The 22,660-nt window shown below is 40.3% G+C and overlaps 1 protein-coding gene across 1 annotated transcript; it reads left to right on the forward strand.

Moving 5' to 3' along the window:
* Window positions 1-1,836: 1,836 nt before the first annotated feature.
* LOC125319317 (arrestin domain-containing protein 3-like) lies at window positions 1,837-19,520 on the forward strand. The gene is made up of 8 exons (XM_048290430.1): window positions 1,837-2,220; window positions 5,893-5,974; window positions 10,041-10,188; window positions 11,421-11,523; window positions 11,983-12,239; window positions 12,656-12,818; window positions 13,637-13,791; window positions 19,361-19,520. Exons 1-8 carry the CDS (start codon window positions 1,941-1,943, stop codon window positions 19,385-19,387), a joined length of 1,215 nt encoding a protein of 404 aa, XP_048146387.1. The 5' UTR covers window positions 1,837-1,940; the 3' UTR covers window positions 19,388-19,520.
* The last annotated feature ends 3,140 nt before the right edge of the window (window positions 19,521-22,660 follow it).

The raw sequence follows: 22,660 nt of genomic DNA on the forward strand, positions 1-22,660 counted from the left end.
TTCCCTTCGCCAGGACACAGCTGACATTTGCTCAACAGTCTCGGTAACTAAATAATATTCACGAAAATATTCTTCCATCGGCATATATTTTGACTCCAGTATTAACTGTGTCCAAACGGTTTTCCAAAAGCCCTTGGTAAGAATTAAATCCCAAGAAACATAGAAAAAGTTCTTAAACAACCATGCCAGGAAGTGTTTCAGTTCTTTTTGAGCTTGAATCCAGCTAAAATTTACAAATCGTTGTTCAAGAATCATTTTAAGTTTAAGATAAATGTCCATATGCGGCTCTGAGAGCCAAGAGTCTTCCCATGGTTCCTCCATAGTTTAGATATGGAATAGCAAAGCAAAACCAAGAAGAGGAATCCAAAGTTTCCAGGGTTTACTCACACAAATCAGTCGCTTAGGGATCGGGGATCGTTCTGCTCACAATTCGCCACCATTATGTTGCAGTGGGGATCCTGCAACATACATATACCAAACCAGGAGTCCCGTGGAAAGGAAATATATATGGACAGACAGATTCTTGCTAGCTGTTTCAGAGATGTTTATTTCTCCAGCCGCATGGCCGGAGCTCTGCCGAGGAACTGCTCCAGTCACGGGACCAAGGGTCCTTCTGCCCGCGCAGGGAACACAAACCAACCAATGGGGAACGAGGCTGAGCAGGGGCAGGGAAACCCCGTGCCTCCCCACCAGGGCCCCTCTCCCAGGGCTCCATGGCAGGGGAGGGACCCCAACAAATATCCACTTGGCTGGCAAGATTTGAGTCATTAAACTTTGCAGATCTTCAAGGACCTGCCGAAGGTAACTGCTATGCACTTTAAATTCTGTGCAGATCCACACTGACAGAGGTACATGGTGACAGTGAACCCAGAACTAGAAGGACAGGAATTGTGACCCTCCTATCTGAACTCCATAAATAAAAGAAACGGAAAAAAAGGCCGGGGGGGGGGGGGGGGGGGGGGGGGGGGGGGGAACAACATCAGCAGCAAACAAACCAGACCCCAAACTAAGATTTATATTAATTATATTTAAAAGTATTAAAATAGTAAACTTCACTTTGATAGGGGTTTAAATGTTTACTTTTGCAAAATGCCACGCTTTTATACCCTCACTCCTCAGTTAATGTGGTGGGTGCTGCAAGGGGGGGGGGGGGGGAAGGCCGGCAAAGGCAGCCGTGCCCCGCTCACCTGCCGAAGCCCTGCCTAGAATTTGCTCAGGATTAGCCGCTTCACGAACAAAAGCTTTGGGCAAGGTCTGTAACTGAGCGACGTGCCGAGCATTTCCCTGACAGAATCGTTGCGATCTTTACTGTTAGGCAGGCAATCCTCGGCTGAGGGGGAGAACCCGTGTCGTCCGCGGCCAGACTCCGGGGCCTGGCGCCCACCGACTGCTGCCCGATTTCAGCTGCCAGCTTCTTCCGAGACGCCTCCCTACCAACCAGCCAGGATCCCCAGGCCGTGCCAGGCAGTGAGATGAGATATGAAATACGAGATGTGGAAGCCCTCCGGACAAGGAGCCCTCGCATCCCCCCCCCCCCCCCCCCCCCCCCCCCCCACCTCAGACGTTTTTTTTCTCAGTTCTTCAGTACATATCTCAATACCGTACTGCGAACTCGCAGTACTGCCCTGATTCCACCAGGGAGTGCTCTGACTCTCTGCATGAGACGGAAGCAATAACACAAGAAAACCGAACACGACAGGAAAGACACGCAAGAGATAAAGGAAATCGCCGCCACGACTCACTTCGCGCATGCGCCGGGGTGGTTGTTTTTCACAAAGCTGTTCTTAAAGTGAGCTGGCAGCGTGCGGGCAGCTGCCTTTGTAAGGATATCGCAGTGTTGGGCGGCTGCTGCTGTAAACTGAAGGTCGCGTTTTGTATGAGACCTTGACTTTTTTTTTGTTTTCCTTACAGTATATTTTTATACACTTCATTAAAAAAACATGGTGCTGGGGAAGGTGAAGAGTTTGACAATAAGCTTTGACTATCTCAGTAACAGCAATATCCCCGTCTATTCTAGCGGGGACACAGTCTCAGGAAGGATCAGTTTAGAAGTTACTGGGGAAATTAGAGTGAAAGCTCTTAAAATTCATGCAAGAGGACATGCAAAAGTACGTTGGAGCGAATCTAGAAATGCTGGATCCAACACTGCCTATACACAAAATTACACCGAAGAAGTAGAGTATTTTAACCATAAGGACGTTCTAGTCGGGCATGCAAGAGGTAAGCTTTTCGCTTATTCATTCACTACATGCAGACATATTTCCAGAAAGAGATGTATCTTTGCTTGGTTTAGCCCTTTTTAATATGCAGTCTCAGAGCGTTCACTATTTCTAAAGATGAGGAAATGCTGGTTACATTCTTAGGTTGTATTTTTGATTATTTGAACGTTTACTTAAAAGCATGTTGAGGTGCATTTTCAAAGTACCTGAAAACAGGACGTTTTAAAAATACCTGCCTTTTAACAGTCTTTTCATAAGGCTTTGCATTGTTTATAATATGTATTTTTTAATATATAATGCCTTTTTTTTTTTTCTTTTTCCTTAGCAATATTAGCGTGATTTGTTTCTCTATGGGGAAAATAGCTGTTAAATCAAAGCCAGATATGCAGTAAATTACTTTCTTGGTAGTATCCTATTGAATCATAAGTGTAATTAAAATGTAACATTAGACTTTTTGACACATAACAGATACAGGTCTGACTTGCAGAATTATTTTTAAGGTTGATTCATTGTTGGCAGATAAAAGATTTCCTGTGGATTACTTTGATGTGCTATCACCACTGCACCCGTAATTTTCCATTTCTTCCTTTCTTCTAAACTATTATACTTGTAAATTACTTTAATTTCTTTTATTTGACTCCTCTATGGGCGACCCAGATGTAAAAATCTGTCTGAAAGGCCAAATAAGAGGTCATGGTTGTATGATTGAAGCATTGCTTCTGAGTTGAGGAGTTCTGGAACCTGCATTCAATGAAAACCTGGTCTGCTAAGGCCCTATAGAAATGGAAAGTGCCCTGCAAATTCCCTTATTTTGGGTATGGAAATGGGGTATTACATTGTGAGTGGGATTGTGGGTCTTAAATTTGCTAATCTATTGTTTGCATAGTTACGTTGTGAAAGTACAAGGGACTTGTACTTGTTATTTCTGAAGTTTCCACCCTTTGTTAGAAGCGGTTCAATCCTGTTTGGGACCGGTCCTGGGAAGAAGGGAGGGAATATTCCTTCTCTCCTCAGATTGGTTGCACACGTCAGGTGGTGGTGATGACTCAATTCCTAGAACAAGAAAATGTTAAAACTGAGTACATAATTTGGTTGGGTGTTTTGGTGTGTTGTTTTGGTTTTGTTTGGTTGGGGGGGGGGGGGTTGGTTTTTTTTTCTCTGTGTGTTTTTGTTTTGTTTTTTAATTTGAAGCATATTTACTGCAGAGATCCTCTGCAAATAGTAGTTGCTATTGATTTTAATTATGTTACCGTGATGCAAGCAAGCTCGGGTCACTCCTGAGGTGTCTTTCTAGCTCAAATGTTCTTTATACTGCTGCCTTAGAAATAATCCTCTCATGCGAAAAATTCATTCACCTCTGGCTTGCAGATGACAGAAACATGCAAGCATGCATGAGTCATTCATAGCAGGATGTATCCTTACGAGTAAGAAGGCGATCCTATGCTTCTGTCAGCTTAAGCAGCAGCAATGACTTTGTATGTGGCCTGTAGATCCAAATGCTGACCTCGATAGTAGGTGCTTGGTTTTGTCTGGAAAGGGAACAAAAGGTGGCAGGGAAGGGACAGATCTGACACGTTCCAACACCAGAAGCAAGACTGGTGCTGCATGTGCAGCACGTACAATCTTAAGCAGTTATCCCGGGACACCATTGTCCTTCCCTTGGCTGCAGAGGCAGGACTGTGAACACTCGCTGCACAGAGTGGAGTTTAACTTTACACCTTGTACCCTACCATAGTCTGGAAGATCGCTCCCTGTCCCCGCCTTGTCATTGGCCTGCTGGGGTTTGTTAGCCTGTTGCTAAGGTGATGCCACCCGCTGATTGTAGGGGGCTGGGACGTGGGGGAAGTTCCTTTGCCCGCTCTCTAGTATGTGCTGGGGGGCGGAGCGAAGTGGCTCTAGAGGGCACACTGCCTTTCTTGGGAACGCCCACCTCTGGGGACAGACAGAAATATTCAAGCTCCTGCCATGCACATCCACTGGGCCAGCAAGGAGTTGTGAGCAGGGGCGGCCGTTGGGACACACGACCCTGCAGCCTCTTGCATCACTCACTCGGTTATCTCTCCTGTCTCACGCCCCTGGCCAGCACTATCTGTAATCGCCTTTCAGTAATGGTCAGCACATGCTCCCGAGAGAAGTGCGGGATTGGGGTGTCTGCACGGGGCAAGCCAGCAGCATGGCCCTGTGGTATGAGGAGAGCAGATGGTGAGGCATGGGTGATGCCCCTCCCTCTCTCCTTACTTCTGCGGTAGTCAGGCCAGACTGTGAGCAGAGTTGCTGAGCAAATGTAGTGGGGTGTAATGTATACTATATGTATATGAGTGGTTGGCAGGGGATGTGCTCGTGCCTGTTTAGGCCAGTCCTCTCCTGCTCCAGCCTAGTCTGTGATTGACAGCTCGGTACTTGCTTACCGTAATTCTGCTGCTGCTGCTCAGGCTCAATGGGACTGTTGATCTCACAGGAAGTGAAGAAGGGATGAAAAAAGTATGTGCAAGGAAAACATTATTATTTTAAATTAAAAACAAGCAAACAAAGCCCTCCAAGTGTTTTTTAACAACAACAACAAAAAAGCATTATACACATTGCTTTGCTTTTTCTGTGTATTGAAGATTGTTATTTCGTGACATTACATGCTGCAAATGCATTTGTGTAAATAGTGTTCTAGTGTTTTTATATTTTTGCATAGGTTTTTTCCAGCATTTCTGGTGCACTAAAGAAATTGGAGCATCAGCACTTTTGTAGAACAGTGGGAACTAAAAAAAATCCTAAAATGTAGCAGTATTCCTTCATGATGCTTCAGACTATTAAAAACAGGAAGGGTCTTTTGCGTAATCCCACTATATGTGCCTTTATTATGCCAACCCTTTTGTATATGAGGTGCTCAATTGTTTTTATCTAAATAACTTTCTGTTCTGTTGGAATCAGCGGGGTTTTTTTCTGGTTTCATGGTAATTATATCAGAACAAACCACAAATTTATTGGAGCATTTAAAGCAATACAAGGAATCATGACTATAAAACAAGGTCAGCTTTCTCGTTGAAATTAGGAAATTTGCTATCCAAGCAAAATCGAGCTAAACTTTGAATTTTTGATACATTAGCTCTTAGCAACATTAATTGGACAGCTTTCCACTTCTCGTGCCCCTGAATTTGTTTGGTACTTTCTAGGTGGTGCTTGTGCACTTTTTTTAAAAATCAATTTTTGGACACTTGCTAGGCAGGCGATAGGAGGAAGCTGAATTACTAAATGTAATCAATTAATGTAGCAGGCAATACTAAGATCACTTAATACTATTAGAGAGCTCTATTTCATTTTAAGTTTTAACTAGAAGTCATATCGGAAAACAGTTTCCATTACAGATCTTTCAGGCAGACCTTGAAATGGCAGCAGTTACAACTATGTCAGTACTTGGAATCAAGATCATAAATTAAAACAATTAAGCTTCTGCTTTTATGTCAGGCAAGTCTTGGAATCTCACCTAACCTTAAAAATTCTGCAGCTATACATTTAGCAGTTAATACAAATGGACTGGAGAGACTCGTTTCTGGGACACTGTATTCTTAGTATTGTAAAGAATGTATAAATCTCTCTTGTTCTGGAAAAGAAACCTATATAATATATTATGCTGTGTAAAATGTTCACAGGTGCAATAGCATATTGGGTTTTTCCCTCCTAGATGATGACAATTCTGAAGAAGGTCTTCACACCATTCATTCAGGAAGGCATGAATATGCATTCAGCTTTGAGCTTCCACAGATGTAAGTACTTACATGCAGTACACAGCTTGTGTGAGAGAAGGCTAAGATACATACCTGCTTAAGAAAAATTCTTGTGGGGGGAGGGAAACCTTTTCAATGGTAGTAGGAGTTGTGCTCAGACATGCAATAGAGGACATAATCTCATTAAACTGAAGAGGTTGCTTTTAAACTGGCTAAGAGTTGTTCACAAAACAGGAGCTCGTTGTTGCCCAGTTGGTTACTCTTTCTTTTCACTGAGGTATGTTGGCTCCTTATGTCTTGTAGGATTGGACCCCTTCACAGAAGGGAGAGGAACTTGTGTCATTTGAGTCCTGCAGAGGGGCTGAAGTATCTTCTAAATGAAACAAGATTTTACTGGAGCCATGCAGGCCATCAGAACCTAGTGATAACAGCTTAACTGTTCAGGCTCAGTCTGAAAGAGATGTGTCAGGCTTAACCGCATTTGAACTAAATAAGAGTTTGTTTGGGGTTTTTTTCTACTTCAAATAGGATGTATATACTCAGGCTGACCTTTAGACAAAAAAGCCAGGATGAAAAAAAGCAAATGAATGGGTGGATGAAGCAAGAAACATTCCCATACCTAATCCCGCTTGTCTCAGAAAGCAAAGGTGAAGCAAGAGTGATAGCAGAAGTCTTAAGATAAATTGCCACATACACACACACACGTACATATTGTGAAGGGAAGATTTATACATAGAGGAGTTACCAACATGGAAATTAGCTCAAACACAAGTTACAGGAAAATTAAATATGAAGGAACAGAGAGAGTCTGGAAATAGATGAAAGAAAGGAGGTAGGAGGAGTCTTTTACTGTAAAAGCCAAGTGCCAAAGTCATTAAGGTTAAAAAAAGTTGGCAGGATATTAGACTGATACCTAATATTAAAGCTAATAAAACATGTCCTTATTAGAGGGACTGGCTTTAACAGAACCTGCAGATGATAAATGCTTTTACAGATCAGTTTCCATGAATAGTGCAGGGCTTTACAGTAGATATTATTAGAATGCTGAAGAAGACCCATATATATGGAAACTTTTAGAAGTCAATTTAAGGTTCAGATGAAAAATTCTTCTATAAGAAGTGATAAGGGTGATACTGATATTCCCTTGAGTTGGAAGAAATGTTCAAATATGACCACTAAAATAGCACAAGAATTGATTAAAACACGAAAGGTCTTGTCAAGTGACTTGAAAGAATAACTATGAAGCCATCTTTGATAATACTGGAAAAAATGAAGGCTGGTAGTAAAAGGCCTGAAGAACACTAGTTTGACACTGCCTCCTTACCATTTCTCACTATTCTGTATCCATAGAATATTTCTAAAATTTATTTAAAACAAAACCAATGTGGCAGGTTGACCTTGGCTGCCTGCCAGCCCTTTGTGCAGTTGCTCTCTCCTTCCTCATCAACAGGCCAGGGAGAGAAAATAAGATGGACAAGCTTGTGGGTCAAGATAAAGGCAGTTTTAATAAGAAAAAACAAAAGCTATATGCAGAAGCAAAGCAAAAATAAGAATTAATTCACTACTTCCCATCAGCAGGTAAATGTCCAGCCACTTCCTGAAAAGCATGGCCTCAGTATGTGTAGTGGTTGCTTGAGAAGACAAACACCATAGCCATGAATGTCTGTGTCAGCCCTGCCTGTCTGGTCATTCTGTGTGTGTGTGTCTGTGCCCCACTATATGGGCTGTTACGAGGAAAGTTAACTCCATCCCAGCCAGACCCAGTGCAACCAAATACAAAGCAATAGTGAAAAGAACCAATATGCTGATTGGCCTTACTGATTTTTTTTTTTCTTAAAGGATACTGCAGCAGAATGAAACATTGATGGCTGATTAGAAAATCCTTTCATTTGTGTTATTAAGAAAAAAAGTAAACATTTTAGATGTGCAAATAGAGATGTCAAACTTGTACCAGAATGATTCTTTCTAGTAAAGTAATAGCGCAGCTAGCATTATTTGATATAGAATTTAGGGAGGGAAGCTTTGCCCATAACTTATCTTTTATTATGATGCACTTCAAACATAGTGCAATATAAAAATTCTTCCTGGAGATTAAAGGATGAAAATGTTACGAAAAGACAAGTTACAGTTAACTGGACATGATTGGAATATAAAAATCTTATGTCCTTCATCTTATGATGGGGGGGGGGGGGAAGGAGGAGGAGGGAGAAGAGGATAAAAGGGTAATGCTGAAAGGTTTGAAGTCCCTATACACATTTTTTTTTCCCTCTCTCAAGTCCCCACAAGGACTTTGTCTTTCAGCGTTCAGAGCAGAATAGTCTTTATCTTTTTTATGTGTGTGTGTATATATATAAAGATGATCTCATCAGGGTAAAGGAAAATTAGACAAAGCTTAAAAGCTCTCTCTTCAAAATTTTACATTGAAATATTTAACTACTCTACTTAAGGCAAAACAAACTACAAAAGCATTTAGTTATAGTTAAACCACTGAGATACCAGCCAAATAAATAATACACAATTATTTACAGAATACAATGTCCAAAATAATAATTGGATGGTACTAATGCTAATTTTTCTTGGTGGTCTTAATTTGACCTTAAAAGAGCATGCTTTACTCTACACTTGAAAATGGCCTCTGAAGGAGATGTGTATTCTTCTGGCACTTTCTTGCACAATTCTTTAACTGATTCTTAAAACTTCTACAAAACTACTGTTGAATGAATCGGAGATTATATATTTCCCCAACTTTAACATTATGTTTTTCTAAGATATGGAAATGTTGCAAATAAGTTATGCTTATTATGATACAGTAAAAATACAGTTCTGCATACGTCTTGGTTTGAAAGACAGGTGTCCGCCAAGGAAGGCAGGGACCTCCCTTGAAATGGAGAATATGACCCCCTTCCGTCTGAATTATTATAACTTTGAAATTGAGGGGCTTTCAGACAAAGATATGGGAAAAGGAATAACAGTTCTTTACTAGTATGTATAACAAGGCAAACAAACAACAACAACAGCAGCAACAACAAACAAAACCAGAAACCCAGTAACAGCCTTCTCTCGGCTGTCAGGCACCTTCCCCTTTGTTGTAGTTATAGTCACAGCCGGCAGGGGCGCTGTTGGCTCCCAGCTGGGCAGGCGCGATGATTCCCTCGCGGCTGCAGGGGCCGCTGTGGCGCGAGGTCGGTCATCTCTCTCCACGTGGACAATGGCGGGCACAGCTGGCGGAAGGGGTGGAAAAGGGGCTTCCTTTACAAACCCCCAGGGGCAGCCGATCCTGGTGTCCCTCTGGATAGCAAAAGGAGCTGTAGCAGGGACCTCGGAAGCAGGAAGCTGGAACGTCAGGGACGAGCAAAATCCCGGAGTAGTAGACGAGATGTATCAGAAACTCCGCAGCTGTAGCTGGAACTGCGGGACATCCCGGCAGGCAGGGGCTGCAGTGTAGCAAAAAACCTGGAGCAGTGCCAAAGAAACGGTGGGGGCTAGGCAGTGGCAGCCCGGCTCCCGAACACGGCAGGGAGAGGCTTCCTGGGAGGGGGAAAGGGCTCGGGATCCCGGGGTTTCCCCTGAGGCACCCAAGCAGATGGTGGGAGTCCTTTTTTTTTTAGTGAGGTAGGGTGTTAGTAAGGTCCCAGTTCAATGGCTGCTCTCACGAGCAAAGGCTCACCCACGGCAGAAGAAGCAGGACAGGGCTGGGCTCTGGTGGCCGCAGCGAATTCCCCCCCCCCCCCCCCCCCCCAGTAAGCAGCAACTGGATCGTCCTCCTCCCGAAGCCGAGAGAGGAAGAGAGAGCTAGGAGCTGCACCCCACCCCTCCCCCAGCCCAAATCTCACGATATCTCTGCCCTTCCCTGGAGAATGCCCCTCAGCTAGGATAGTAAAGCCAGCTGCACTCCTCCCCCTTCTCTGTGGTCACTTCTTTTGTCTCTCTTAAGTACTGGTCGTTATTGTTTCTTAGCAACAAAATGGGAGAAAATTCCCTAAGAGAAAGAAACAAAAGGAAAAATCCTAAACCCCAACAACATACTAATTCCAAATCTGATCAATTGCATCGTTAATGGAATGAGAGAAAAACTTTACTCAACTTTGACCTTTGTCCTGCACAGACCACTTGCTACCTCATTCGAAGGCAGACACGGCAGTGTTCGGTATTGGGTGAAAGCTGAATTGCATAGGCCTTGGCTTCTACCAGTAAAATTAAAGAAGGAATTTACAGTCTTTGAACATATAGATATCAACACTCCTTCGTTACTGGTAAGAACTGACAGAACTATTCATTCCTTTTCTGGCATAAAAATAATGAAGTATAATAACTGAAACAACGTCAGCATGTAACTTTACCTAATATTTATTTGCTAGTTTAAGTACAGCTCTTTTAAGTATTATATCAGTTTAACAACTCTTTAACTGCTGGTATTTTGAAGGCTAAGTTATCCTGTACTTGGAGTTACTTGATTTTTACAAGATGTAAAATGCATTTGTTGGTCTAAACTGATACTACTAAATTGTAGACTCTCATTAAGGAAGAAAATTTGATGAACCGATCCTCTTCAATTATAAATAAAGAATAATCTATGAAGGAGCAATGCAATGCTTAATATTTTAGTGAGGGACTGCTAACTTAAAAATGCAAAGTTAAAAATTTACTGCAGTGCATAATTGATAATTTCCATATGGATAGCTTTCTACTGGTGGGGAGGAAATTATCGCAATTCTGTATAATCCTTTCCTGAAATATCATTTTATTAAAATAACTTTAATATCACAACTTCTTTCAGTGAGGATTTGATTTCAGTCTGGCCTAAAAATCCTTTATTTTATCCCCTTCTCAAATTTTAATCTAGAGGGGGAAAAAATTAGAAGTCCATTGAAACAGATTTCTTTTGTGTATGGGTGAAAAATCGGCTTGCAAAGGGACCTTACACAAACTCCGTGAAAATTGAAGGTCTCTCATTTGACTTTAGTGGGCTTTGGATCAAACCCTAAATCCTGGTGTGTAAAATAAGTCTTTTTAACATAGATGAAACAGGATTATGCAGAAACTGAGGAAATATCGGGAGTAAAGATTACAGTAGTTTAGCTTAGTTATTTTGCTTTGGAAATGCAGCTTAATGGAAAATGTGAAGATGTTCTAATTTGCTGTTAGGTAAATGAAAAGCTCTGCAGCATTATGTTGGGATGTGTAGGCTATGAAGCCTTTTCTTTTAAGCTATATAGTACTTTCTTTTAGTATTGTTTTAATTGTGGCTGTAGTATGGAGGATCGCAGAAAAAGCAATATGAATACACCAGTGGAATTAGGACAAACATTGTATCTGTATAATGCTGTTTAAACTGCTTGAGACTTTTCCTATGAAAGCAGCTTTGTTTATCAAAATATGCAATAATAAGCACGTTATGAATATTATTTTCCTGTGTTGGTTTAAATACCTGATGAGATTCATGGAGCTCCTAATTTGATGGACAATACTTTTCTTCTTCTTGCAGTCACCTCAAGCAGGCACAAAAGAAAAGACTCTATGTTGTTGGCTTTGTACCTCAGGCCCAATATCTTTAAGTGCCAAAATTGAAAGAAAGGGCTACACCCCAGGTATGTGATCCTATAATTAATTCTGTGTGGTTTTCCTTCCTTTTTAAAGCTAGAGTCTGTGCTACTGTTTTTACATAAATGAAACATTAAGGATGTTTGTACCACATCAGTCTGCATTTAGCAATCTTCTCCGTATACTCTGTTAACTAAGACAGCGCTACTTGTATCTCTAGATGGTTCAATGACCTCATCTGTTAGACTGGCATGTTTTGGGTGTTAGACTGGTATTTTTTTGGATGTGTTGTTTTCTTTTTCCTTTTAGAACAGCTCATGTGGATCTTGTTTCTATTAGCATCAGTGTATGGCTTTTTCAGGTAGAGCAGTGATAGCAGCATCGTTATAACAGGATAAAGAATGTGAAAGTTTGCTTAAGCTGCCTTGTAAATGTAAAGAGAATTTGAAATTCTGGTGTGTTTTGTTGGTTTCTTTGGTGTTTTTTTCTTTTCCTTTTTGTTTCAGGTGAATCAATTCAGATCTTTGCTGAGATTGAGAATTGCTCTTCCCGTATGGTGGTGCCAAAGGCAACCATTTACCAAACACAGGCATTCTATGCCAAAGGGAAAATGAAGGAAGTCAGACAGCTTGTTGCCAACCTCCGTGGGGAATCCTTGTCATCTGGCAAAACAGAAACCTGGAATGGCAAACAGTTGAAAATTCCACCTGTTTCCCCTTCAATCCTTGACTGTAGTATAATCCGTGTGGAGTATTCGCTGATGGTATGTTGGGCAGTCTGTTTCACTCGCGAGAGTGAGTAGCTTCCAACATGCCATACAAATTTCTAGCACAGCATTTTGTGATCATTAGTTATGAAAGAAATACATGTTCTGGTATTAGTGTCATGACAGGAGGTCTGGTAAGTAAATTTAGTTTAGATCATGCAAGTTCTTAAAGCAGCTGTCTGTCAACTAAGCAAGCATTTAATGAGTAGACTGCATTTCTATGTGAGGGCTCATGTTAAGACTCTTCTTAACTTGAAGAGCTCATGTCTCCATAGGGGCATGGGCCCTAAAAGGGGCTATTAGAAACAAGCTCCTCATGAAAACTTTCATAGAAAGATAACTTAGACTAATACTTATGAAATGCTGATAAGACCCCCACATTTTAATCATATACTTGTTTCATTTTTCTTCAGGTCTATGTTGATATTCCAGGAGCTGTGGATTTATTCCTTAACTTACCACTGGTCATTGGTACCATTCCTCTACATCCATTTGGTAGCAGAACATCAAGCGTAAGCAGCCAGGGTAGCATGAACATGAATTGGCTTGGTCTGACACTGCCTGAAAGACTAGAAGGTAACTTGATAATACAAATCCCAATCAATTCGCTACTCTCTTGATTTTTGTCTGCTTTATTCATTGCAGTCTTGTTAACAGAGTCAAATTACATCCTTTTATAATAAAGCCCACAGGAAATCCGTTGTGGATGTTTTCTTGCCACCTGCTTGTTCTATGTAGAGCAAGAGATTTTTTTCATTCCCTGCCTTTCTGTTTCTAGGACAGGTTGTGAAATCTAGCTTCTTTGGAAAGTGGCAGAAATAAAAGCACAGGATACCATTGTATCTGTGCATAACTTCATTGCTTCCACTTCCAGTATCCCAATTGCAACCTTGGTTATAAGGCATTGCAACCCATAATAGCAGTTTCTGGGCTTTCTCACCAGCCTTAGTAGCCAAGGCTTTGTGAAAAAATATTCTTTTCTATGGGAGATCTCTCATGGCCAAAGAAAGAATTATGTATTTCCTTCCTTCTCTTTTTGCATATCTAATATATTGCTTTTTTTAAGTACAAACCCCAGACCTGGAGACTTCTGGAGTACAGAGGACTGCAATGTTCTGTCATTTCTACCTGTACAGAGATTAAATTATCTTTGGTATGATTTAAATTTTAAGAGGGATAATTAAGCCACAATAAACAGTGGTCAGTCTGTCTTTGAACATAAGCTTAATATTAGAATAAAACAAAATAGTCTCCCTTTTTTGTTTAACAATTTTTAAGTCATTGTTTATCTGCTGGTGAATCTTTCAGTGGTTGAAGTTTAAAATTTATCATGTTATGTATTTTGTCATGCATAAGAATTTGTTGTTTGAACTCTATGTACCTTCTCCCTCCAGCACCTCCTAGCTATGCAGAAGTGGTCACAGAGGAAAACAGACAGTCTGGCCTTGCACCTGTAGCTGCTTTTGATGATTTTCAGAGAGCACTGCAAGGACCATTATTTGCATATATCCAGGAGTTTCGTTTTCTGCCTCCTCCCCTATATTCAGAAGTAGGTATATCTGTCAGACTATGATGATTTATATATTGTTTGTGACTGATTTTTTTTTTTTTTTTTTTTTTTGTCTGATGGAATAAGTTTAGAAAGCTGTTTCTCGTTCCTAAAATTGGGAGAAACCATTAAAATTATAAACATGGAATAAGTTGGTTTTGAGGAGGATTTTTGTTTGCTTGCAAGATGCAGATGAATTGCATCAAGAGTTTTCCATGCCTGTTTTACAGCATGGGTTACCCTTTTTATAATTAATTTTTTTTTTTAATTTTTTTACATGAACTCTGCAACCTTACATTTAAAAGGTGCTCCATGAGGTGCCTTGGCTTCTCCATCATGCTGTTTCCTGGAGCTGCCAACCTGGGAGGTAGTTTTTGTTGGCAGCACTCTTCCCTAGTCTAATACTTTCTGGAAATTTTCCAAGTGTTGTTCGCCATTTTAGAAACATAATGTTTTTAAATTTGTGTATTAAAAATAAGGTTTCAACTCTTTTACCTCTGCTGCTTCCTAACATTTTATAGCAACCACTAAACTGTTTTGCCTGCATGTGTGTTTAAATTCTGTGAATGTAGGCCTTTCAGAAGTTTCAGGTAGAAAAGCGATGTATTGGTATTAATTTATGACTTAAGTTTTCTGAAGTACACAGTTCTTAAACACTTTTGGCCTTTACAGAAATAAAAATGCAGCCACCGAATAACTATGAAAGAGATGCAAATTTTAAAGCTTTTCATGTTGTTTTTTTTTTTTGTTTTTCAAGAAAAAGAAGTGATATAGGACAAATGAAAAAAGTGTCCTCGGGCCAAATTTTGTCTGAATTGATCCACTTTAGGAAAATAGCATTATGTAGCACAACTTCCCCCTCCAGGCTTGAAATGCAAAAAAAAAAAAAGCTATATGAAGTTAACTGATTCAATGTTGTCTAAAAGATGCAATGTACGCTTAAACTATTCTTACCATCTAGTTTTTGAGACCTAAGTTAGCAGGCTTATACCCTTTATTTCTCCTATAGAGAGGAAGAAGAGGTAAGGTTTAGAACACATGAACTTTTTGAAACATCCCATAGGATATTTGAGGATTAACTACTTTAATTTAAAAGTAGAATGATTTTTTTATTGATAAATTTCTGCCATTTCAAGAAAAACTTCTTTGCTTCTCTCAATTACATATTTCTTAAATTATGTTTCCAGTGATATGTGTCATGTAATCTTTTTTGTATATATCAGATAATTCAAAAGACTTCTGTGTGAGTAATGGAGAAATTTTTTTTTATAGCAGTTATTCATGCTTATCCTGAAATTACCATCAACTTGTAGTTTAAAGTCTTCCACTGGATCTAATATTTCTATTACTGCTTATCCAAAGTTTTGTCTAACTAGAAGTTTTTCAATTATTTCAATAACCCTTACACTGGAAATGCCACATATCATTATAATTGTCTCAAACTTGTGAATTTTGATTTTTATTCCTAGCAATTCATGCTAAAATGCACTGGGTTGTTGTGGCTTTTATTTTTGGGGTGTTTTTTTGTTCTGGGTTTATTTGGTCAATTGTTTGGGGGTTTTTTTGTTTCGGGCTTTTTTCCTTTTTCTTTTGGTTAGATTGATCCAAACCCAGATCAGCCCACAGATGAGATACCGTCTTGCCCCTCTCATTGAAGGAATCCATAAAAAGCTGACTTGACTTGGGTTTTGAATCACACCTGTGTTGAAGATCAAGGTGTCATAATGGAGACTTGCTTTTAAAGGAAATGGCATTGCTCTTGCCTGTATGGTGAACAAATGAAAAGAACCTGTGATCATGCTTTGACACCTACAGCACATCATAGGACTGCTCCACATGCTTGAAAACCTGTGTCCCCCTCCATTAAATAGTGGCACATACTAGGAGCAGCCTTATTAGCATGCAGTCAGGTGTTTGAAAACACTCAAACCATGTAAGAGCGGAATGGCTGCTTTCTATGATTATATGAAAATTTGCACGTGCTTATTACTTATGTTATACAGTTAAGTGTCACTACAACTTATTTCATTTGTGATGGACTGTTGTTAACACCCCCCCCAATTGTTTGTGATCTGCACAACAAGGAAAATAAGACAGCTTTGACAAAAAAAAAAAAAAAAAAAAAAAAAGAAGAGATGAAGGCTGACAAATGCCCTGACTTTTCTTTTAATTTGATGTAGCCTGGACTTAACCTGCATATATGCACATGCTCAGAATTGTCCTAGTAGGCTGATCCTGTATCACCTCTTCAGCTTGGATCCTATTGTGGATTTATTTACAAACATTACATGCCTTCAGAGTCAATCCTTGCTGTATGTTTTGCAGCCAACTGTAGTAGACAAGAAACAGATAGGTGAGGGAAGAGATAACAGAAGGAAACTAATAAGAGACGTGATCAAGATTGCATAACTTCTTGATTTTTTAAAAGAATTTGTTGCCTTTCTGCTTTTATTGCAAAGCAATGTTTTGTTACAGACTGCCTAAAGATCATGTAATCTCAGGTGAATTCATCACTTGCCAAACTGTTAGAATGCTATTTGTTTTGTTATGTTGCACTGTTATTTATATTTGTGGTTTGGTTTTGTTCTTTGAGGGGGATTTTGAACCCGGACATGCGCAAAACTTACAAAGTGAAAGCAGCACCAGCAGACACTAGCAAAGTGTGAAAAGAAAGTGTGAAAAAGGGATAATCATATGCTGTCCAGGGTTCATGGGCAGAGATAGCTTAACTATTAGGGGTGGGTGGGAAGGAGAAGGTTTGTTGGTTGATTTGTGTTTGGTTTTATTTAAATAATAGTTACCTAATCATCAAAAATTATATATAAAATGAGTCTCCAGTAGAAAGTGTATTTCAGATTGCAAGAAAAAATTGAACTATGGCAACTAAGCAGCAGCTCAGTTTGTCCATTTGGTATTATCTTCAAGGTTTATGATACTCTGTCATAGAATCATAGAATACCAGATTGGAAGGGACCTCAAGGATTATCTGGTCCAACCTTTCTTGGCAAAAGCATGGTCTTGATGAGATGACCTACTACACCTAAAAAGTGTCCAATGTTGGGGAATCTGCCACTTCCCTGGGGAGATTATTCCAATGGCTGATTGTTCTCATTGTGAAAAATTGTTCTCTCGTGTCCAATTGGAATCTCCTGAGGAGTAACTTGTACCTATGACCCCTTGTCTTTTCCATGTGACTCCTTGTAAAAGGGAAGTCTCCATCTTCTTTGTAGCCACCCTCTAAATACTGGAACATGGTGATAAGGTCTCCCCTCAGCCTTTTTTTCTCAAGGCTGAACAAACCCAGTTCTCTCAGCCTTTCTTCACATGGCAGCTTCCCAGTCCTTGAATCATCTTTGTGTCCCTTCTCTGGACCCTCTCTAGCCTGCCCACATTTTTTTTTTGTATATCAGGGACCAAAAGTGAACACAGTATTCCAAGTGTGGCCTGACAAGGCACTGAGTAGAATGGGAGAATGACTTCTTTATCTCTGCTGGTGGTGCCCTTGTTGATGCAACCCAGCATCCTGTTGGCTCTCTGCCACAGCAGCTCACACTGTTCACTCATATTCAGCTTGTTTTCCACCAGGATCCCTAGGGCCCTTTCCACAGAACATCTCCCCAGAGGGGTAGATTCCAGCCTATGCTGCATTCCTGGATCATGTTTTCCAAGGTGCAAGAGGTTTGTCTTTGTTGAACTTCATAAGGTTCTTGTTAGCCCACTCTTCCAGCCTATTCAGGTCTTCCTGCAGGGTGGGTCTTTCTTCCAAAGTGTCTGCTTCCCCACTCAGCTTGGTATCATCAGCACACTTCATCAGGGTACACTTGATTCCATCATCCAGATTACTTATGAAGATATTAAAGAGCATTGGGCCCAATATCGATCCCTGGGGGACTCCACTTGTGACCAATTTCCAGTTTGAAAAGGAGCTATTTACCACCACCTTCTAGGTGTGGTCTGTCAGCCAGTTCCCCACCCACTGCACAGACCACTTGTCTAGACCATAACACAGTCTCTGTAGCAGGAGGCTGTGGGAAACAGCATCGAAAGCCTTGGAGAAATCCATGTAGACAGTGTCCACTGCTTACCCCACATAACTGAGCCAGTTACTTAGTCATCGAAGGTGATCAGGTTTGTCAAACATTATTTGCCCTTGGTGAATCCATGCTGGCTTTTTCCAATCCCGTGCTTCATTTAACTTCTGATAGCCCCAAGGAATATTTGTTCAATAACTTTCCCAGGGACTGAATAAGACTGATGGACCTATAATCTCCAGGATCCTCTTTTAATCCTTTCTTGTAGATGGGGGTGATATTAGCCTTCCAATCTCCTGGGCAGTCTCCCAATCTCTGTGACTTCTCAAAGGTTATGGAGAGCAGCCTTGCAATGATGTCAGCCAACTCTCTTAACACCCTTGGGTGGATAGTGTTAGGGTCCATCGATTTGTTGGGGTCAAGCTCCTGTAACAGTTCACATGCTAACTCTTTCTTCATTGACAGTAGGTCTGTGTTTGCATCAACCTGGATTTTTGTTCCCAAGGCCTGGGGCCCAACAGTGCTGGGTAAAGAAGACAGAGGAGGTGAAAGTGTTGAGAACCTCTAGCCTTTTCAGCATTGCTGGTGACTAATTCATCTCTCCTGTTTAACATCAGGTCCATATTTTCCTTCTGTTTCTTACTGTTTACATACACAAAGAACCCTTTCTTGGAGTTTTTGACATCTCTGGACAATTTCAACTTGGGCTGAACTTTTGCTTTTCTAACTGCTTCTCTGCATGCCCTGGCAGTGCCTTTTTAGTATTCAATAGATATTTGTCTGCTTTTCCATCTCTGGTATGCTTCTCTTGGTTTTGAGCAGACTCGGAGGCTTGCAGTTAAGCCAGGGGGGTCTCTTGATCTGCCTATTTTTTTATCTTTAAAGGCAATTAATTGCTTTTGTGCTTCCAGAAAAGCATTCTTGGAAAAACTCCCAGCCCTCACTAGCACCTTAATCCTTCATGGAAGCTTCCCATGGAATCCTTCCCAATTAAGCTCTGAGCAAGCTGAAGTTTGCTCTTCTAAAATCTAAAACCTTTGTCTTAATACTAACCTTTAGCGTACTCAGCTGGCTCTCTAATTCTACAATATTGTGATCACTGCAGCCAAGGTTATCACTAACAGATATTACAAAGCAGGTTTTCTTGGTTTGTGAGAAGCAAGTCCAGCAGTGCCTCATTTCTACTTGGCACATCTAATGTTTCTATGAGGAAGCAGTCCTCTACGTATTCCAGGAACTTGATGGCTGATATGTGAGCTGCTGCATTGTTCTTCTAACAAATGTCTGGGTAGTTGAAGTCATCCATGAGAACCAGGTTCTGTTGACCTGAAGCTCGTTTAAGTGACCAAAATATTGCTCCATTGGCCTTATCATCTTGGTTTGGAGGTTGGTAGACTAAAACTGTTATAAAACTGAGCCAGAGTATCAGTGTTACCAGCCATACTCAAATTAGTTTGCTGAGAATTGCTCTGATCGCTCCTGGGCTAGTCCTGAGAGCTTTAAAACAAACAATTTATAACAAAAAATTTCCATTTTAGGGCCAGTTCTCTTCAACATCTTCATAAACGACTTGGATACAGGACTCGAAGGTATACTAAGTTTGCCGACGATACTAAAATGGGAAGAGCTGTTGACTCCCTCAGAGGCAGAGAGGCCCTGCAGAGAGACCTTGACAAATGAGAGGGCTGGGCAATCACCAACTATATGAAGTTCAACAAAGGCAAGTGCCAGATTCTGCACCTGGGATGGGGCAACCCTGGATGTACGGACAGACTGGGGAACAAGAGGCTGGAGAGCAGCTCTGCAGAAAGGGAACTGGGGGTTCTGGTCGATGCCAAGTTAAATATAAGTCAGCAGTGCCCTGGCAGCCAGGAGGGCCAACCATGTCCTGGGGTTCATCAGGCACAGCATTGCCAGCCAGTCAAGGGAGGTGATTGTCCCGCTCTACTCCGCACTGGTGCGGCCTCACCTTGAGTCCTGGGGGCAGTTTTGGGTGCCACAATATAAGAAGGATATAAATCTATTAGAGAGCATCCAAAGGAGGGCTGCAAAGATAGTGAAGGGTCTAGAGGGGAAGCCTTTTGAGGAGTGGCTGAGATCACTTGGTTTGTTCAGCCTGGAGAAGAGGAAACTGAAGGGAGACCTCATCACAGTCTACAGCTTACTCATGAGGGCAAGTGGAGGGGCAGGCACTGAGACTGATCTCTTCTTTCTGGTGACCAGTGACAGGACCTGAGGGAATGGCCTGAAGTTGTATCAGGGGAGGTTTAGGTTAGATATTAGGAAAAGATTCTTCACCCAGAGGGTGGTTGGGCACTCGAACAGGCTCCCCAGGGAAGTGGTCACAGCACCAAGCCTGACAGATCTCAAAAAGTGTTTGGACGACGCTCTCAGGCACAGGGTGGGATTCTTGGGACTGTCCTGTGCAGGGCCAGGAGTTGGACTTCAATGATCCTTGTGGGTCCCTTCCAACTCAAGATATTCTCTGATTCTATGAAACAAACAAAAAATCCAACAACTTTAATCATACATTCATCTAGAATGTGAGAAATTATATAGAAAAAGCACTGACTCCTTGAACATATTCTAAAGAAGAAATGAATGATGGAGCTATTAGATCTGATCAGTGTTTTTATGCTAGAGATTTGTAAATGTAAATTTTCTTTTCAGAAATAGTGTAAAAAAATAAATAAAACCAACCAACAACAAAAAAAAACCACCAAACCCAAAAACCACCAACAAAAACTATTGTCTGAGACATGTCTGATGTTGACTATTTAAAAACTAATTCATCGTGTGAATCCTCGTGCAATGAAACAGCTCAGAAGGGAGGGGAGGGAAAGCTGGTGTTTCTGTATTGTGCTCATTCTTACAAAGTTATGCCTTATTTTTAAGGCTTCATAAATATAATAGGCTTTTCCATAAGTGGCCTTAATGAGAAAATGAAAGATATTTTATGTTCCAGAAATGATGACAGGGTGATTAAATGAAAGTCATGTCTTAAGTGATTCAGTTCAAATGTTTGGGCTTTGATAAGCAAGAATTGGAAATTGGGTGATGTCTTATGCTGCCATTTTTGTGGCTGTCCTTTCCTTCAATCCTTTCCAACCAGACAAAATTTTACAAGTTAAGATTGTTGGCATAAAAGGGCATTTGATGATTTTACTTTTTTTTTCTTTTTTATTAACAAACTAGGGAAGAATTGTTGATATACATAGCATTGAAGCACTTATCCTAGTATAATGGAAAAACTATATATGAAGCAAAATTGACCAATGTTGTCATAATTGATGTTGCATCACAGGCTGTGATCAGAGTGAAAAATTCTAAAACCTTATCAAAGATTTCCCACTTAAACTTTTTTATTAGTTGTTCAGAGGCATTATAGGTTCATAGTTGTAGTCCAATACTTGATATAGAATCTTGATCTGAATTAGGAAAAAGTAAAATCCAAGCATTAGATAAACAAAGTGCAATATTAAATATTTACTTTATAGATTCTATTCTATGGCTGGGTTTTGGCTGTGGTGGGTTTTTTTTTGGTTTTTTTTGTTTTTTTTTGGTTTTGTTTTTGTTGTTGTGTTTCTTTTTTTAATTAACTTTTGGTGCTGAATATGTCCTTATGGACTTTGTTTTAAGAGAACTATGTGGAAAACAATTTAATTTTTTCTGTTGTTCTTCCTTGTGAAAAAGAAACTTTAAAAATTTTTATTTGAATGCTTTAAAATGCTTTAATTGTAATCTGTAAGATTGTTTGTGACAAACATTTAATGTGTGTCTTTGTGTAAAATAACAGCCATAAGGATCAAATTACTATCAGAAATATATATGCTATGTATCAACTACATAGGGAAAAACTATTTCTGGAGCTACACCATGGATTAGTACAAGAGTTGAGTTTCAGCACCTTCAGTTCCTTTGTCTTGTTTATATCAATAGTTTCTTAGGGCTAGGTTTCAGCTGGGAAGCTATAATACAATCTCCTAAACTTAGAAAATACCAATAACTTACATGATATGAATGTTTTTTCCAGGACACTGCTTAAAAATTACTGTAACTGGTGACCTCTGTTCAAGTTTAGTGTTTTCCAGTACATATGGTGGGGGCAGGGATTGCACATTTTCGTAGGGGTGGGAGGAAACTGGGGAAGGGGAATTACTTTAAAAGCCAGATAACTCAGTGATTTGCAGTTGGGATCTGAAGGTTGGTTTGTTGAACTGGGGTCAATAAGGTGTGTCTTGCTGTTTATTTAGAAGTCTAATGTTACCAGATGTTGAAAATCACTATCTGTGATTTGTGTTTTGGTCAGTAGAGCTTTGCAAGATATTAATACAGCTCCTCAACATTCCAGAAATGAAGCACTGCCATAGCATCTTGTTTCTGTATACCGCACACAGCTGAACCTCTGAAAGAATGGACTATCATCATTGCTTGGTATCAAAGTGTCTTTTGACCTAAGGCAAGGTTCACTAGGCTATCAGCTGGGACTCAGGAGTCCAATAAATGCTGTTCCTGACTGTTGGTGTTAAAGGTACCGAAGACCGCTAAATTATCATGGTATTGTTACAGTAGGTTTTATGGTGTATGCTACTAACATAGACAACCCAAATATTGGATCTAACTCCTTGTATAATGCAAACAGTAGACTTCCTAAATGAGTGCATTATTGTGTCAAATAAAGCATTTTTATTTAATTTTGAATTTGTAACTGCCAACTATGGAGAATCCAGAAAGATCTTTTAGGGTTTTTTTTCCCATTAATAACACTGTGACTCATTTGTGACTGAGTTTTGATTGAAACCAATAGGAAATATAAAAAATAAGGTTGTCTCTTATTA

This window comes from Corvus hawaiiensis, chromosome W (genome assembly GCF_020740725.1).
Source record: "Corvus hawaiiensis isolate bCorHaw1 chromosome W, bCorHaw1.pri.cur, whole genome shotgun sequence".
Lineage (NCBI taxonomy): Eukaryota > Metazoa > Chordata > Aves > Passeriformes > Corvidae > Corvus > Corvus hawaiiensis.